The 19,791-nt window shown below is 42.0% G+C and overlaps 1 protein-coding gene across 6 annotated transcripts in view; it reads right to left on the bottom strand.

The window, feature by feature from the left end:
- Positions 1-19,791, bottom strand: part of LOC115087389 (pre-mRNA-processing factor 40 homolog B-like) — a 205,569-nt gene that overhangs the window by 118,855 nt on the left and 66,923 nt on the right. For all 6 annotated transcript variants that reach the window (XR_003855511.1, XM_029594517.1, XM_029594515.1 and 3 more), the window contains exons 7-11: positions 15,115-15,192; positions 14,416-14,526; positions 13,883-14,003; positions 13,645-13,672; positions 7,969-8,163 (exon numbers count right to left, since the gene is read on the bottom strand). Coding sequence is in view for 5 of the 6 variants with exons in the window: in XM_029594517.1 (XP_029450377.1) it covers positions 7,969-8,163; positions 13,645-13,672; positions 13,883-14,003; positions 14,416-14,526; positions 15,115-15,192 (533 nt within the window). In the remaining variant the exon portion in view is untranslated. The remainder of the gene's footprint in view (positions 1-7,968; positions 8,164-13,644; positions 13,673-13,882; positions 14,004-14,415; positions 14,527-15,114; positions 15,193-19,791) is intronic.

A 19,791-nucleotide genomic window follows, 5' to 3' on the forward strand; every position in this document is an offset into this window, starting at 1 on the left:
GGAGCTACCACCCAGGAAAGAGATCTAGGCATCATAGTGGATAATATATTGAAATTGTTGGCTCAATGTGCTGCGGGAGTCAAAAAAGCAAACAGAATATTAGGAACTGTTAGAAGGGAATGGTGACTAAAACGGAAAATGTCATAATGCCTATCATTTCATGGTGAGACCACACCTTGAATACTGTGTACAATTCTGGTCGCCACATTTCAAAAAAGATATAGATGTGATGGAGAAGGTACAGAGAAGAGCAACCAAAATGATAAAAGGGATGGAACTGCAACCCTATGAGGAAAGACTAAAGAGGTTAGAACTTTTCAGCTTGGAGAAGAGACGGCTGAAGGGGGATATGATAGAGGTCTTTAAAATCATGAGAGGTCTAGAACGGGTAAATGTAAATCGGTTATTTACTCTTTCAGATAATAGAAGGACTAGGGGGCGCTCCATGAATTAGCAAGTAGCACATTTAAAACTAATCCTCAATCACCTTCTTCACCTTACATGCCCCCCCTTCCCTTATGATATTAATTAGCTTTAAATAACAGAAATATCCTCGGTACAATATAGTAGTTGTATCCATTCTCAGAACCTGTTTTGTATTAGATACTATTTAGTTTGTTTTTTTTTAAGGTTTAATAATTACATCAATATTTTAATTGCATGCTATACATTATTGGATGGTCCACAGTCTGTCCAGCCTGTTTTCTGTCAAAACTGTTATATCGATTTTAGTATATGTAATACCTATTAATAATGTCAATGTAAAGCCTGTTGCTAAATTATTGTTAAATGTAAACCGCGGTGATGTATCTCTTTACGTACTGCGGTATATAAAAACCCTTAAATAAATAAATAAATAAATAAATAAATAAAGTTCTTTTTCACTCAACGCACAATTCAACTCTGGAATTTGTTGACAGGGGATGTGGTTAGTGCAGTTAGTGTAGCTGGGTTTAAAAAGGTTTGGATAAGTTCTTGGAGAAGAAGTCCATTACCTGCTATTAGTCAAGTTGACTTGGAAAATAGCCACTGCTATTACTAGCATCAGTAGCATGGGATAGACTTAATTTTTGGGTACTTTCCAGGTACGTATAGCCTGGATTTTCCACTGTTGAAAACAGGGTGCTGGGCTTGATGGACCCTTGGTCTGACTCAGTATGGCATGTTCTTATGTTCTGGTCAATGTGTACTTTGGGAAGCTGAGATGGGTTTGGGGGATTTTATTAACATACATTTCATTTACTTTACTATGGTACTATTTGCATTTATTTTGTTCTTGTTTTGAGAAGTAATGTGTGTAATTCTGGTACCACTAACAGTGATAACAATAAAAGATTTTCTCATAAAAACTGAAATAATAAAGTAAGTTTGCTTACTATAAATGGGTTTTCCGTTGATAGCAGGATGAATTAGTCATGACATGAGGGTGACATCATCTGGCGGCACCTAATAAACTTGTCTCTCCTAGTTAGTAGAGCTGTTGGATCTACTGAGCATATGCAGGAGTTCCAGTGCAGGCGTTGCCTCATAAGCCTCCTCAGTTGGTATCAGAGCTTAATCTAACTATGTAGTCAACTCTCCAGGGAGGCAGGCAGGTATTTTACATCAGTGGTCCCCAACCCTGTCCTGGTGAGTTTTCAGGATATCCACAATGACTATGCATGAGAGAAAATTTGCATGCACTGCCTCCATAACATGCAAATTTTCTCTCATGCATATTCATTGTGGATATCCTGAAAACCCAACTGGCTGGTGGGCTCCCAGGACAGGGTTGGAGACCACTGTTTTACATGGTTAATTCGTCCTGCCATCTATAGAAAACACCATTTATGGTAAGCAAACTTGCTTTTTCCATTGATAAGAAGGCTGAATTAGCCATGACATGTGGGGGAGTCTCAAGTGGAGGGTTGCAGCGCAGCGATACTGAGAAAACAATCCGACTCCACCATGCAAAATTGCTTGTCCGAATTTACTGTTTATTCTTGAGAGACTGTCCAACAGTATTGAGATGTAAATGTGTGAACAAAGGACCATGTTGCAGCTTTGCAGTTATCTTTGAGAGATGCTTCTTGCAAATGGGCCACAGAAGAAGCCATAGCTCTAACTTGGTGAGCTTTGACAGCATCTGTGATTTGTAAGCCTGCTGAAACATATCAGTGCTGAATGTATTCCGCTCTCCAGTTGGACAATATACATTTGGCGACTGCTCTGCCAAGTCTGTTAGGGTCATAAGAAACAAACAGCTGTGAAGCCTGACAATGTGGCTAAGCTTTTTTCTTGTAGTAGGCCGGAGCTCTTCTGCAGTCCAATGTATGAAAGGTCTTCTCACATTCATGTGCATGTGGACACAAAAAGATGGCAGCAATACAATATGATAAAGAAAGCCAAGACTACTTTCGGAAGAAATTTTGGGTAGGTGCAGAGCACCACTCTGTTAGAGAAGAATTGCATGTATGGTGCACAATAAACAAGAGTATGGAGTTCCCTAACTCTTCTAGCTGAAGTTTCTGCTCCCAGGAAAACCACTTTCTGTGTCAAGAACTTAAGAGAAGCGGTCTCCAAAGGTTCAAAGGATGGTTTCATTAACTGAGAAAGGCCAATGTTCAAAGTCCCATGGAACTGGAGGCCTCATATGCTATAAACTTTTCATAAATTTTGATACTAGTGGATGTGTTAGGATGGGTTTATTGTCTATCGATACATGATAAGCCACCATGGTGCAGATATGTGCTCTAAGAGAGGAAAGCAGGAGCAAGCAGGACAGCAAATGATTGGGCTCGTACGAAAATGGATCGAAGGCATTCTGACAGTACTTGGAATATTTTTTTTCCACTGAAAGGCATAGTTTTTCCTAGTTGAGGGTTTCCTGGCTGAAACCACTATATCTTTAATGTTTCTGTGCAAAGAGAGATTTGCGATTGAGTATTGAACATCCATGCCATTGGGTTGAGGGATGAAAGATCTGGATAATACAGCATTCCATCTTGCTTTAAAAAGACATGGTTTGCTACCAGAGGTACTGGAGGACTGCTGGAGAGTTGTACAAGATAGGCAAACCACATTTGCCTGGGCTATGCTAGAGCTATGAGGATCAAGGGGGCACAGTCTTGCAACAGCTTCTGCACTGTTTTTAAAGATCAATGGTATCGGTACAAAGGATATACATGGGGCTTCTTCCCCAATTGAACAGGAAAGCATCCTAAGCCAACCTGAGATTGCTGAGTAGAATTGAGCAAAATTAGTCAAGTTTCCTGTTCTGCTCCAATATGAATATGTTAACTGATGCCAGACCCCATAATTAAAATAGTTTGTTGACCACTGATTGGTACAGAGATCTGCCAGTGCGTTGGAGATCCCCAGAAAGTAGTTGGCTGTAGAATAGCTCAATTCCTGAGAGCCCATTGCCAAATTTTTAGTGATTCCTGGCAGGAGGGCCCACAACCTTGCGTTCCATGGTTATTGATGTAAAACATTGCAACTTGGTTGTCGGTTTGAATGAAGATGTTCATTCCCTGAAGGAGAATCGTGAACATCATTAGAGTGTATCTGATCACTCTTAGTTCCAGCAGATTGATTTGAAAATGTTTTTCCTCAAGAAACCAAGTTCCTTAGGTCTAAAAGGATCCTGTGTGGGCAGACCATCCCTTTGAGGAGGCATCAATCACAAGGATTATTTGATGGAAGAATGCGTGAAGTGGAGCTCCATCCTGAAAAACATGGTGGTTTAACCACCAGTGCAATTCCCATTTCATATCCACTATAATATTGACGACAGTAGTTGTGTTAGATAATCCCACTGACTGCGTAGACTCCTCTGCAGGCCTCAGATCTGAAGGCCAGGTTAGTGGGACCACATAAAAGGCTGCCACCATGTGACCTAAAGCAACAAAAATCTGCCTGGCTGTCGAGTTCTGAGAGGTCAGCAGCTTGAAAATGATTGATCTTATGATGTTCGCTTAATTTGCTGGTAAAAACGCTTTTTCCTGTAGCAAATCTATCCACATCCTATGAACTTTAGCCTCTAAGTGGGCACTAGATTCAATTTCTCAAAATTCAGCAGAAACCCCAAATCCTGAAGGAAACAGATAGTGTTGTACAAGGAGAGCAACACTTTCTCTTGAGACTAGCCAGTCATCCAGATACAGGAAATCCTGAATCCCTTAACAATGCAAGGGTATCGCTACTACTGCAAGACATTTGGTGATGACTCTTGAGTTGCTAACAAGCCAAAGGGAATACTTTTTATTAATAGTGGGAAGAATTCAATTTGAAGCAAAGGTAGCACCAGTGGGAAGATGAATGGGTATTTGAGCATACACATCTTTTAGATCGAGAATGCATATCCACTCTCTTCTGAATATAGGAAAGAATCATGCTAAAGGAATTCATTTTGAATTTCTCCTGGTGTAGATGTTTGTTCAGAAGCCTCAAATCCAGAATGCATCTTGATCCGCCCAATTTCTTGGGAATGAGGAAATACTGGGAGTAAAAGCAATCTCCATGCTGAGTTGCTGGGACAGAGTCTATCACCTGTTGTTGTAGGTGCAACTGTACTTCCAGATTTAGCTGCATCAAGTGAGATGGATCTGGGTTGAGATTTAAGAAATGTAGAAGGGATGATAGCTGGAAGAAATGCAAATTGTATCCAGACTCCATGATCTTGAGGACCCAGTGGTCCTTGGTTATCTGGCGCCATGAATCCAAAAAGGCCAGGATTTTGCCCCCAACTGGGATGGAGGACTGTGGAGTATTTGGGGAGATCAAAAACTGGGCCTGGGTTTAGGCTAGGCCTTGTATGTCATTTTGGGTTGATAGAACTCCTTCTGGCAAGGGATGGCTGGAAGTGATAGCTGTCATTGAGCTGGAAGGGGCAGAAGGCAGTAATGTTGAAAAAGATGGAATGGGTGTCTCTGAAAATAAGGTCCCTTGTAGAAGACAGAGCATCTCAAAGAAGGTGGCTGCTCAGGAGCCGATGAGAGGGATTGAACAGCCACATTCTGTTCTTTCATTTGAGCTACCATTTCTCTGAGCTATTCACCAAAATTGTTGTCCCACAGACAAGGTAGATCTGCTTACTTGTCATGCACGTCATCCTGGAAGTTATTTGTCCTAAGCCATGCCATATAAAGAGCTCCAATAGAGGCTGCAGAGGTACATAAGACAGAGTCAAATGATTCATAAACAAAACGGAAAAGGTGTCTTATGCATTCCTCTGCATCCAACAGCGGCTGGGGATAATACATGTCACCATTCACAGACTGTAGAAAAGGCTTTAATTTTTTAATGCAGCCATGTAGATATTGCACCATATAAAACTGGTGAGTATAAATATGAGCTGTAAGCAAGGAGCTCTGAAATACTTTCTTTCCAAAATTATCTAGTATTATATAGTCTTTGCCTGGAGGCAAGTTGGAATAAATTCTTGCCTTTTTTTTTTTTTTTTTTTTTAGTACAGATGCGACAGCGATGGGCTGGTAAAGAAGTTGGACAACTCCAAAACTCAGTGACTTCTGAACCCTATACTTGAGACTGGTTTTCTGGCCCTAGGAGCACCATAAATAGGAGTTTCCTACATTCTCATCTGTAACAGTTTTAGAATGTTGTGTTGGAAGAGCTGCTGGCTTTGACAGCATGTCTAGTATTTGAAGAAGACCATACACTTCTGAACAGGGGTCTTTATTCTTGCAAACAGTGAAACCCATAGGCCAATATTTAAACCTATCCGGCTTTATAAGTTAGCCGGATAAGACTTATCCGGCTAATTTATATGGGATATTCAGCGGCACAGTAATGCCGCTGAATATACCTGAATAAGTATTAAAGTTAGTTGGATAAGCACATTCAGCTAACTTTAGCCCTGCTTTGGGCCATGTCTAACTTAACCGGATAAGGCCGAATATCACTACTTATCCAGTTAAGTTAGCCGGACAGGTATCGCCACCCAGTTACGTCCACTGCCTGCCCACTGACCATACAGCTATTTAGCCAGATAAGTGACATAGACGATATTCAGCGGTAGCCACGTAGCCGGGTAAATCTGATTTATCCAGCTAAGTAGCGCTTGAGTATCTACCCCATAGTGTCTCCCATTTTTTCTACAAATTTTGAATAAGTAAAGTCTTCAAGAGGCGAAGTATGATCAGGAGGATCCAGAAGTGGATAAGACAGAATGCCTGTAGAACCTTCTTCTGAACCAAATAGTGAGAGTTCACTAATCCAGGACCTCAATGTTGAAGAAAGGGACCTAGGAGTTATACTAGGTGCCCCATTGAGAAATGTCCCTGTCTGCCTCCTATGAAGTACCTAACTCTGCTGTAGTTGTAATGATGAAGAACCTTGTAGCAAAGGTTCTGATGATGTGTTCACATCAATAGGCAAAACTGGGCCTCTGGTCTGAAGGATCGCCACAACAAAGGTAGAAGGGTGAGATTGGATAGTTCCTTTTGTCTCCCAAGACAAAAGAGGTACAGAAATTCTTCACCATATCTGCAATCTGCTCAAGTAACTGACGATTCCTCTGGCCTGGTGTAAGTGGTGAAACATCTTATTCAGAGGCAAAAAAGGGTCCCTGTTCAATAATTGATCTATTGGAGGTGAGCGGTACTATGAGGCATACTGGATCTGGTACCTCTAGATAGATTCCCTCCACTAACAATCATGCACGAGCAAGAGTTCTTGTAACTGAAGGGGGCTGAAGTAATAAATCCCCTTCAACTGACCTAGGGCTATCCACATACAACTGTATAAGTAATTCAATATGGGGGCCCTTTCCTGAGCGTCGACGTATTGGTTCTGTTAGTAGAAAAGCCTAGTGCTTTGAAGAAGTTGACTGCCTCATAGACTGCTTCTTCGAGCACTTTGAGGGATTTCCCCTGAACTGTATTCATATGGCTGGTGTGGAGCTGGGCTGTTTTCTCAATGTATGCGTTGGCTGCATCAGGATGGTTTTCCTGAAAGAAGCTGCAACGCCATGAGTGCTTGAGCTATGGATCGATGGATTGTAAGCAGCATTGTGTTACATCGATGCATCAGGGTATTTTAACGAAATGCAGGTCCTGTGCACAGAAGGCTTCAATGTGTCATGAGCTCCAGTGGGCCATACATCACACATACCAATGGGAAGTGTGTCAAGTGCATCAATGCACAGGAGTCCGTGCTTGGTGAGTCAACACCACCAATGTGCCATGGATTGACAGTGCCGACACAATGTGCTTTGATGTTTTATGCTTCTTTGAAGCAGAATCCGATGGCCCCAACTTGTGGCTATCCGTGAGATAGCCACAAGTTATGTGGCTATCTCACGGGTAGCCACATAACTTGTGGCTATCCGTGAGATATAACTTTTTAAACCACTGATGGTAGATTTCTTTTTGCCAGACATTTTGAGGAGGCAAGAAAAAAATATATTTTTTGTAGCACTGTTATGGGTGCTGCAGAGGTTGCAAGGCAACTAATGCTGAAGTAGTGGAAAAAATATAGAAAAATAGAGCGGAGTTAAAAAAACATTTTTATATGGAGAGACAGAGTACACATCCATGCATGTGCTCGGACAAAAACTGACAATTTGAGGAGGTTCACAAGGCAACACCCATGCAGGAACTTCTGCACATGGTTAACAGAGCCAAAAGCTCTACTAGCTAGGAGAGATGAGTTTGTTTGGTACCATCGGATGATGTCACCCACATGTCATGCCTAATTCAGCCTGCTTATTGACGGAAAATAGTAATGTATACTCTTATGTTTTAGTTATGTATGTTATAATGTATTGATCACCCCTTGTTTTATGTAAACCGACATGATACGTACTCCCGTGAATGCCGGTATAGAAAAACACAAATAAATAAATAAATAAAAATAATCATAATAATAATACATCGTGACCAAAACCCTTCCCAGCAGACAAATCCTTATTGCAGATTTCTATCCCTGATTCACCATCATGGTTGTTGGATTTAATGCTGGTCTTACCTGCTGGTTATTTCCTCCTGCTGTACCACCACATCCTCCTGAGGAAATACAGTATCTATTAACTCTGTGGATGCCAGCACCGTGGGCTGTGAGGATACCAGCTCTCGCTCCTCAATAGGGGTCACATCAGTGTCTGTTGTAGTTGCAGAAGATGGGACAGGACTGGAGGCTGCCAATGGGATCTCATGTGGCTTCCTATAAAAGAAAAAAAATGTTAGAACCCGGAACAAACCAATTAAATTGATTGTCCCTGATTGCCTGGACTATCCATTACCCATCCCCAGTAACATCATGATGTGTGGTCAATTTGACTGGGCACTGAGCTATGAATCACAACTCCAAGAATGGAAATTAAAATCCCACTTTGCTATGACTTTCTGTTTCCTATATCCAGTTACTTATCGCCTTGTGCCTCACTTTTTCCAAATGGGACTCAGTAACGATAATAATAGCACTGTGCCTCTTCTCTTCATCCCTTAGAGGTGATTACGAGGTCCTATTTAGATAAGGTGGGGTCAATATTCAGCACATTGGACAAATGGCAGGATTTTAAATTTCCAGCACTGAATGCCTACGAGTTATCCAGCTACGTAGTTAGCCAGATAAAATTTAGCGGATAATCTGGAGGCTTTCCAGGGGTAGAGTTGTTAACCGGCAGACATCCAAATAACAAGAGATCTATCCTTCCCACTACATTCTTCCTTTGTTGAAAGCCGGAAGGGAAATTCCTTGGTTCAGATGATAAGCTTTATGAACGCTGGATCCTGTACATTGTTATTATATTATAGTTGTTGTATATATTAATATATTGTTATGCTTATCAGTATTATCCATACTTCCTGTTAATTGTATTCGGCTGTTACTTGTAAGGGCCCTGCCCAAAGGTTATTTGTTTTATGTAAACCGATACGATGTGCGAACGGCTATCGGTATAGAAGAAACTTTAAATAAATAAATAAATAAATAAATAAAGCAAAATGACCTTAAGCAAAAACAAGAAGGGGTCCCGGCACAACAAGGCCTGTAATTCTGAAATGTGCCTAGCCAAGCAAATATCCACTAAAACCACCGCTTTTAAGGATAAAGTCTTCAAAGAAGTGTGCTTCAGGAGTTCAAAGGGAGCACCTATCAACACACTGAGAACAACGTTGAGATCCTACTGAAGAACCAGAGCCCTGGTAGGAGCATGAATATACTTGACCTCTTGGAGGAAAAGGATCACATGGATGAGAAGCCATTAAGGTCCCTTAAATCCATCCCCTATAGCAGGCAATTGCTGACACTTGTAACTTTAGGGAATTATCCAGTTCCCCTTGTAAAAATGCCAAAATAGCCAGATTGTCCGCCCACCAAGGTGAGAACAAAACGGCTCTACATAAAATGTCAAAGAGATGCCAGACCCAGATATACCCAGCAATGTAAACGTTTTACAAACCTTCAATAGAGTAGAAATCACTGCTGCTGGATACCCCTTTCTGCACAAACAAGCTCAAGAGCCAGGCTGTGAGACAAAATGGAGCCAGGTCCTCTATCAACACCAGTCCTTTACACAAGACACTATGAATGCAGGGAAGATGAAGAGGAATACTGGCTAACAACCTCACTAGATCTGAATATCACAGCTTTTTTGGCCAGTCCAGAGGCCTTAGGATCACATCTGATAGGTGATCTTCTATTCTCCTTAGAGTCCTGCTGATTAGATGCTACGGTGGAAATACATAAAGAAGCCTCTTCATTGGCCAAGGATGAATCAGAGCATTGATTCCACTAGAACCCCATTCTTCCTGTGGCTGAAGAACTTGCCTGCCTTCGAGTTCCTAGGTCACCATGATGTCCATGTAAAGGAAATCCCACCGGTCCCCTATCAACTTAAAGGCATCCTAGCTGAGTTCCCAATCTCTGGGATCCAAAATATTCCTGCTGAGGAAGTTGGCCTGAACATTTTCTGCTCCTACAATGTGAGCCGCCAAGAGCTGAAGAAGATTTTGCTCTGTCCAAATGAACAAACGGTTTGCCTCTAGAGCTACTACTGCGCTCCAAGTGCCTCCTTGTTTGTTACATATGCTACTGCCGTGGCATTGTCCAAGAATACTCGAATTGTCATTCCCTTCACCAGACTAATAGAAGTCGTGGCAGTTTTATAGAAGCCAGTGGATATCGTACAGGGATACAGGCCTCAAACCAGTTAAGCAGGTTTTGGGAAAAGGGTCAGTCCTTTTGGAGAGGGGCAGAAATTGCACCACAACCAACCTGATTGCCCTGATCTCCAGCCTATTTATGAACAAAGCCACCTCCTTGGTCCACAGTTCCTGTGCAACTTGGCTGCAACAGTTAGTTCCCCAGCTTACCAGGCTGGTGTCTGATGTGACCACAATTCAATTGGAAGCTCCAAAGCAATTCCCTTTAATAAATTCACCAGAACTGATGACCATAATAGGCTCTCCCTCAAGGAAGATGAAAGTGGAAGACAAATTTCATAATTCCATGACTGCAGGAACCACTGAGTCAAGAGAGATCTATGGAGGGGCCATTTGTGAGCCCTAGCTCATGGGACTAGATCTATGATTACTACTACTGACTCCAGAAGTTGGAGGTAATCCCCCACTTTGGGAGTCTTCCAAGAGCAAAATGCTCAAACCTAAGCTATTAGCTGGAATATCCTTTCCTACATAAAAAAGACTTGACCTACCTTGGTGCTGAAGTGAGCCCTAGATATTCCAGAGATTGGGATGGTGAAAGATTCTCTTCATATAATTGACTATCCAACTTAGATTTTCTAAAACCTGAATAACCTTGGCTGAGGTCACCTGGTCCTCTTGAAGCGACTTGGTTCTTATCAGCTAATCATTCAAATAGGAATGAACCAAGATATCTTCTCTGTGCAGAAAGGCCACAACAACTACCATCACCTTGGCAAAGGTTCTCAGCACCATCGCAAGTCCAAAAGGAAGGACTCTGAATTGAAAATGGCTTCCTAGAATGCTAAAGAGAAAAGAACTTTTGAAGACTTTTCTTTATTGATATGTGAAAATATGCCTAAGAGAGAGGAACTAAAGGAACCTCTCCTACCTGACTGCCACATTGATAGAGCAAAGAGTCTCCATATAGAAACTAGGAATTCAGACACATTGATTGACCTCTTTGAAACTGAAAATGGATCAGAAAGACCCATCCTTCTTTGGCACCACAAAGTAGATAGAATAGCGGCCTTATCCCTGTGCCTTATAAGGCACTTGAACTACCACCTCCAGACACTGTAGTCTCTCCAGAGTTGACCTCACTACCACTCCATTAGCGTCCAACTTGCAGGGGGACACCATAAACGAGTTGGAAAAAGGAACAGCATAATCTAAGGAATATCCATGCTGAGAATCCACAGATTTGAGGCAATGTGTATCCACACCTGGTAATACCGCAGAAGATGACCACCCTCCAAGACTACCAAATAAAGGAGCCACTGATTTTCACTGGGAAGAATGTGAAGTCCCAGAAGCCTCAACCCTTAGACCTCCTAGCCCCCCAAAAGGACTGACGCTTTCCCCAAAACCTGCTTAACAGGTTCCAAGCTTGTCTCCCTGTACGATATCTACTAGCTTCTCTAAAACAGCCACAACCTCTATTAGTATGTGAAGACCCATGGTTCCTATTCTCTGGAAGTTTCTGAAGCTTGGACTCTCCCAGATCCTTGACTAATGTCTCTAAATCCTCTGCAAACAACAGCTTCCCTTTAAAAGAAAGCTTGCTCCGATGAGTCGTAGAAGCTGTATGCACTATCAAGCTATGTAGACACAAAAGCCATTGAAACACCTGCAGCAACTGATCAAGAAGAAATCATCACAGGGTCATAATGTGGGCCCCTATTCCAGTTGGGCAACCTCCAGAAACTATTCAGCTCAATGTACCAAAATCTGAGCCATGTATCCTCCACAAAAGAAGGACTGAACTGCTAAGGTAGAAAAGGAAAAATACTTTTTAGGATCAACTCGGTCTTTCTATCTTGTGCACCTTTAAGAGCCATGCCCCCTTACAGTGGAATAGTTGTCTTGCAAGTTGCAGCCAAAACCAAAGCATCAACTTTTGGTATGCTGAATCAGTTTTCCCTATCTTCTGCTAACAGAGAACAGAGCTCATTCATAGTCTTACTTCCTTTGAGCCACCCTTCAGGCAACTCATATTCTATTTGAACCATGTGCTTAAGTATGCTGTGAAACGGCAACGCTTGAGCTGGCCTCCTGACTAAATTGAGAATAGGGTGACCTTCTGAATGCTCCTCCATCATATGGAGGGAGGATACCACCTGAGAAATAAGGAAGGCCAGCTCAGTCTTCTGAAACAGGGTGAGATTACGGAGGATTCTTCTCCTTTGGATGATAAACTCCCCTTCCCCCATTGAGTTCAATGGACTATCAGCTTCTGCTCCCATCTTTCAGGTCCCCCATTGAATCCAGCAGATGGGACCTGGTGAAATACAGTCTAATAGCAAATCCAGAGCCTCTCTAGATAGTCTTCGGCACTTGGGAGCAGAGCTACTGCCCAACACAGCTCTGGGGGATGCCATAGACCCAGGGTTCACTAGGACCTCTCCTTCACGTGATTTCTGCAAAGCAAGGACAACCTGCTGCATGGCCTTGACTAATTCAGGCAAAATAAGACCTTAGAGCTGAGAAGAGGTTGACCAGCTGTTTCCAAAACTCCCTCCGCCTCTGGGCTAAAACCAGAAGGCCTAGTAGCTCAGGCTGGGCCCTTTCTGCAGCCACCATGAAGAGTGGAACTACTCAGAGGATCTAAAATGTCAGCCATTCCCGCCAAAAAATGATGCCTTGCGGATGCTAAAAACATCTGTCCATCTGAAGCAATAGTTCTCCTGACCGCGGGAGAAACTGCCCCAAGGCAGAGTGGCAGGAGGGGCAAGAAAAGCCCACATTATTTGACAAGGGTCATCTCTTGCACCTTCTACAGTGATAGCTTCTGTCTGCCTTGGTAAAGCACAGCAACGCAGAGCTCGAACCAACCCCTTCCTTTCTGCTGCAGCTGGAGAAAAAAAACAAAGCCACAAAGAGCTGATGTAGCCAGTACCCATCCACCACTTCATGAATAACCCAGAGCTTTGTTTCAGAAAGACCATCCTCTCCAGATTCTGCCATCTTCCCTGCCCATGTGGGACAGCTGAAATCAGGCCATTGCAAAAAACCTTTCTACTCGAAGCTACTGTCTCAGCTGCAGCAGTAAGCAAAGATTCCTTCAGATCTTTTTTTTTTTTTAAACTTTAGGTTTGCTTACCTGTCAGAAGATAGGTATGAGGCATTCCGGAGGAGGTAAGTGAGGAAGAAAGGGAAGGAGCAGCAAGAAGATAAAGATAAAAATAAGGGGTTGTTCTACACCATTGTTTTGTCATGAGGTTACTGGTTAATTATGGTCTTATACCACTTCTAATATCCGTGATGAAATCACTAGAAAAAGGTGTGCTCTTTGTTTCCATCTACTGGCAGAGTGACAAACACACATCTGGATTGGTCTAGCAGGATAATGAAGCCTGATTCTGTTTGCTGTTAATTTTGGCAGGTTATCCATACTAAGCTCTAAAAATAGCATGCTTTAAGTATATAGGCTAAAAAAGATTCACAAGTTAAAATGTTACAAAGCCAGTGGAAAAACAGACAATGGCACCTCACTCACCTTGCTTCTTCCTCCTGCCTGATCAAAGCTGAAAAACAGAATAAAGAGGGCTTAGTTTCTTAAATCATAATAACATGTAAACAATCTCCCTAACATATGGCATATGGCAGAGCAAGGATACTTTCACAAAAGAAAGGGAGATCTTTACTTCTTGTTTGTGCTCTGCCCATTCCATACAGCAAGGATGAGATGGCAGACCCACCCTCTTCCTCTCTAAGGACTTCAGCACTACCCTCACCTTCTAGTTCCTCTAAATCTTTGGGCTTTGTCCAGCGCGACTCCTTGGTCTGGGAGTTGTAGTAATAAGATTTTCCTGTGTCAGATTTGTACTCCTTCCAGGGGCACTGAGAGAGCAGAAGCTGTAAGCAGCAGCAAAAAAGGGAAAGAAAGAATCAGAAACAAAAGTGCATGTCTATATCTCAGCTTCTGCACAGCTCTTCACATCCCAGCTCTCTGATATTATCCCTCAACTCATATGCCCAATCAGAAGGCATCACTGTAAACACATGATCAAAACGCAATCATGTAAATACACTGAAGGAAATAATTTTACACAACCGTCACACACATGCACAGCTCATCAAGCCACATATCTCCAGAATAAGTTAATCTTCCAAAAGAAAATTCCTCTCACTTTGCAAGTTCCCTCAAGGGAATAACTTCAATGCACAATAAAGATCTGTGCAGGAAAATGCTCCTGGAAAAAAATTTATGGAGACAAGAAATTCTGTTTCAGTTTTCACAGCCCTAACAGTTCAGGCCTCGTCTCACCTCAGCTTTCGACTTCAGCTCGTCTGGTTTTTCCCAAGTGGACTGCTTGGTGTCGGAGTTGTAAAAGTAAATACGACCATCTGGGGCCTTGTGTTCACTCCACAGAGCCTTCTAAGAGCACAAACATATCAATGTCATATCAGCGAGAAGAGCATAGGACAAAACCATCCTTTTGAAATACTGTTCATTCTTCAGAGACTTCTCATTTCAATGTTTACAGCAGAAATGAAAAGCACATCTGGTCTTCACTCTTAGAGCCAGATATATGATTTTGAGCAAAAGAAGGGCAAATATATTACAATAAGACCACAAGCCCATTTGCTTGCATTATTTTGAAATAGTATGCTTTTGGTCAAGGATTTAATTTACTGAAGCTTTTGCAAGGGAGTAAACCAAGGGAGTAAACCACACAGAAATCATGCAAACAAAATCTTGCACAAAAAAGTTCTGTGAAACTTTTGTCCAATTCTTATGCTTCGCTTTTTTTTTTTTTTTAGCACAATCTCCCAAAGCATTATTAAGGCTAAAGCAGCTAGATAACACCTGCTACTCCCTCCCCCATAGATACTTTCCTGCCCCCACTAAGATCCACTGCCAGGGACAGACAGGGTGAGAGACCTGCTGACACACCTCCCCCCAACAGAGAGAGATTTTCTGGTCCTTTGCTTCCCTACCCAGTCTAGGTCCAGTCTAGGTTACCTTCTTTGGAGGATCTTTCACTGGAGAACTGCTCCCTGCAACATTCTGATGTATGGTGGGCATGGCTGGGTTAGAAATCTAATGAAATCAAGAAAAAGACAAAGGAGAAGAAACAAAAAATTAAAAAAAAAAAAAATTTGAAGAGAGGAAAGTTGAGATTGAAAGGAAGGAAGAAAATGGAAGACAAAAAAGGGAAGCAGACAAAATGCAAGAATAAAAAGGGCAGTCAGTTCCCACAAATAGTAAGATACGCTTAAGTCTATAATAATTTGAATGTTTGGGTTCATTAAAAGTAAACAGAACAAACTCGATCATATCAAAATTATTGCCAAATGAAATTGAGTTATACTATGAAACACATTTTCTTTACTTATAGTTAACAGGATGCCAGAGGATGTGGTGAAAGCTATTAATGTAGTTGGGTTTAAAAAAAAAAGGGTTGGACAAGTTCCTGGAGGAAAAGTCCATAAGGAGAAATTTGCATTTACCTGATAATTTCAGTTTCTCGAGTCCAGACAGACCAGTCCAGACATACGGGTTATGCTCACAGACAGCAGATGGAGACAGAAACTAACAGCTTTGCTTTATAGAGTGCTGGCCAAACTCAGCCTGCCAGCATCCTGTAACAAGTTAACCAAAGAGTAACAGAGTAACATACACAGTAACATACTAATGATGGCAGGAAAAGACCAAACAGTCCAGTCAGTCTGCTCAGCAAGTTTCGTATAGTAATAACTGCCGCTCCATGCAGGTTACCCCCAAGCCTTATGTTAAGGGTAGTAATATTAACAATCAAAACCAAGCAACTGTCATACCCATAACAAAATTAAAGCTAGCAACATTTTTACAGCGTTAGCAACCTTCTTGATAATTCATCCAATGCTGCTGCTTGAACATGCTTTGATTTTGGACTTGGCCCCAGAAGCAGTCCTGCGCTTTTTCCCTATTGTCTGCATATTAGCACCCTGGACCATAAATGTCAGTACCCAAAGTTGACTTTTGTCTGACTGGAATTCCCCCCCCCCCCCCCATCGAAACAGAGAGCAATGCTGCACTTGCATCAAAATCAAAATCATGTAAGCTAATTAGTTAAGGGTAGTAACCACCATGTCTACCCTTTTCTTAATTTCCAACTCTAGCCTTTAGAGATCCATAGTGTTTAGCCCATGCCTTTTTGAATTTGCTTACTGTTTTTGTCTTCACCACCTTTTCTGGAAGGGGATTCCAGGAATCCACCATTCTCTTTGTGAAGAAATATTTCCTGATGTTGTTTCTGAGTTGTCCCCCCTGAAGTTTCATATCGTGACCCCTAGTTCTACTGTTTGTTTTCCAATGAAAAAGGTTCGAGGAACATGCGTCATTAAAATCTTTCAGGTATCTGAAAGGTCTGTATCATATCTCCCCGCACCTCCTCTCTTCCAGGGTATACATATTCAGATCCTTCAGCCTCTCCTCATAAGTCTTCCGATAGACTCCATGCCATTTTGGTCTCCCTTTTCTGGACCATCTCCATCTTGTCTATCCTTTTTGAGATATAATCTCCAGAACTGAATACAATACTCCAGGTGAGGTCTCACAAAGGATTGTACAATGGCATTATCATCTCGTTCTTACTGGTTATTCCTCTCTTTCTGCAGCCCAGCATTCTTCTGGCTTTAGCTATTGCCTTGTCACATTACTTCGCCACCTTCACATCACCAGAAACTTATCACCCCAAATCTAATATGCACTCTCCCAGTCCATGCATATTAGACTTTCACCCTCCATCACATACAGCTCTTTTAGATTACCACACCCCAGATGCATGACTCTGCACTTCTTGGCATTGAATCTCAGCTGCCAAGTCTTTGACCACTCTTTAAGCTTTCTTAAATCACTTTTCATTCTCTAAACTGTACCATCTAGCCCTTCCGCAATGTTGCTCACAAAGATATCGAACAGAACCAATCCCAAAACCGATCCTTGTGGCACTCCACTTAACACTGTTCTTTCTTCAGAGAAGGCTCCATTTACCATTACAAACTGTCTCCTGTCAGTCAGCCAGTTTGTAGTCCACTCCACCACTTTAGCTCCAAGTCCCAAGCTTCTTGTTTTATTCATGAGTCTCATATGCGGGTTCGTATCAACAGCTTTGCTGAAATCCAAGTAAATCACATAGAGCACTCTTCCTTGATCCAATTCCCTAGTCACCCAATCAAAAAAAAAATCAATCAGTTTTATCTGTCAGGACCTTCCCCTGGTGAATCCATGCTGCCTCAGGGCCAGCAATCCACTGAATTGTAGATAGTTCACTATCCTTTCCTTCAGCAGTATCTCCATTAATTTTCCCAGCAAGGTGAGGCTAACCGGCCTATAGTTTCCAGCCTCCTCTCTGGTACCATTCTTGTGAAGTGGGACCACTCAAGCTCTTCTCCAGTCACAATGAACCACTCCCATTTCCAGGAATCTACTGAACAGCGAGACACCTTGCCAAAATACCGACAGCCGCAACCCAGACTGCCGTCTCAAAGAAAAGTTTGTATGGTAATGCCAGAAGTCTAAGAAGTAAGATGGAAGAATTAGAATATATAGCAGTGAATGATGACATAGACTTAACTGGCATCTCAGAGACATGGTGGAAGGAGGATAATCAATGGGACAGTGTTATACTGAGGTACGAATTATATCACAGTGACAGAGAGGAGCATCTGGGAGGAGGGGTGGCACTTTCTCTCTTTATCTCCTGCACGAGACTAAATGCACAATCTAATCTTTATGGGTAGAAATCCCATGTGTTGTGGAAGAATATAGTGATAGGAGTATACTACCATCCACCTGGCCAAGATGGTGAGATGGACAGTGAAATGCTAAGAGAAATGAGGGAAGCTAACCAAATTGGTAGTGCAGTAATAATGGGAGATTTCAGTTACCTCAATATTGACTGGGCAAATGTAACATCGGGGCATGCTAGAGAGATAAAGTTCCTGGATGGAATAAATGACAGTTTTATGGAGCAATTGGTTCAGGAACCGATGAGAGAGGGAGCAATTTTAGATCTAATTCTCATTGGAGCACAGGATTTGGCGAGAGAGAGGTAAGGGTGGTGGGGCTGCTTGGCAATAGTGATCATAATATGATCAAATTTGAATTAATGATTGGAAGGGGGACAGTAAGCAAATCCACAGCTCTAGTGCTAAACTTTCAGAAGGGAAACTTTAATATAATGAGAAAAATAGAAAAAACTGAAAGGAGCAGCTACAAAGGTAAAAAGTGTGCAAGAGACGTGGACATTGTTAAAAAATACCATCCAAGAAGCACAGTCCAGATGTATTCCATACATTAAGAAAGGTGAAAGGAAGGCAAAACGATTACCAGCATGGTTAAAAGGTGAGGTGAAAGAGGCTATTTTAGCCAAAAGATCTTCATTCAAAAATTGGAAGAAGGATCCAACAGAAGAAAATAGGATAATACATAAACATTAGCAAGTTAAATGTAAGGCACTGATAAGGCAGGCTAAGAGAGAATTTGAAAAGAAGTTGCCGTAGAGGCAAAACTCACAGTAAAAACTTGTTTAAATAGATCCAAAGCAGAAAGCCAGTGAGGGAGTCAGTTGGACTGTTAGATGATCAAGGGGTTAAAGGGGCACTTAGAGAAGATTAGGCCATCGCAGAAAGATTAAAATGTGAATGGAGATCGCTATGAAGAAAAACAGTGAGCATGAGACCCGCCCCCTTGTGATGTCATCCAGCCCAGCGTCAAGCCGGTAAATGGCGCCATTCCACCTGGCACTGAGGCGGAGGGGGCTGCCCACCAGCACCAGGCACTTTTGAGATGCTTCACTGAAGAGAAAAGCTTTAAAAAAATGAAAAAAATCAGCTTTAAAATGTGAATGGAGATCGCTATGAAGAAAAACAGTGAGCATGAGACCCGCCCCCTTGTGATGTCATCCAGCCCAGCGTCGAGCTGTTAAACGGCGCCATTCCACCTGGCGTCACACGCTGAAGGGGCTCGACAAAGGGGCACTCCCCTTTGTGCACCCCTTCGTGCAACCCTTGGTGCTACCTTTTTTCGTTTTTTTTCTTTTTAACTTCTATGTTTCTTCCACTTTTGTTTACCTTTCTCTTTTTTCACAGTTGTTATCCCTTGTTAACAATTTTCATTGTTATTAATGTTAAATGTATTTGACAAAGGTAACTTTTTTCCTGCATCTCCTGTTTTAATGTAAACCGGTATGATTTGTATATTATACAAGAATGTCGGTAAATAAAAATTTTAAAAAAAATGAATTAATTAATTAAATGATTTCTTTGCTTCGGTGTTTACTGAAGAGGATGGGGGGGGGGGGGGGGGGTAGATATCCGATCCAGAGAAGGTTTTCATGGGTAATGATTCAGATGGACTGAACCAAATCACGGTAAACCTAGAAGATATGGTAGGCCTGATTGATAAACTAAAGAGTAGTAAATCACCTGGACCAGATGGTATACAACCCAGGGTTCTGAAGGAACTCAAAAATGAAATTTCAGATCTATTAGTAAAACTCTGTAAACTATCATTAAAATCATCCATTGTACCTGAAGACTGGAGGGTGGCTACTGTAACCCCAATATTTAAAGAGGGCTCCAGGGGCGATACGGGAAACTACAGACGAGTTAGCCTGACTTCAGTGCCAGAAAAAAATAGTGGAAAGTGTTCTAA

This window comes from Rhinatrema bivittatum, chromosome 3 (assembly GCF_901001135.1).
Source record: "Rhinatrema bivittatum chromosome 3, aRhiBiv1.1, whole genome shotgun sequence".
Classification (NCBI taxonomy): Eukaryota; Metazoa; Chordata; class Amphibia; order Gymnophiona; family Rhinatrematidae; genus Rhinatrema; species Rhinatrema bivittatum.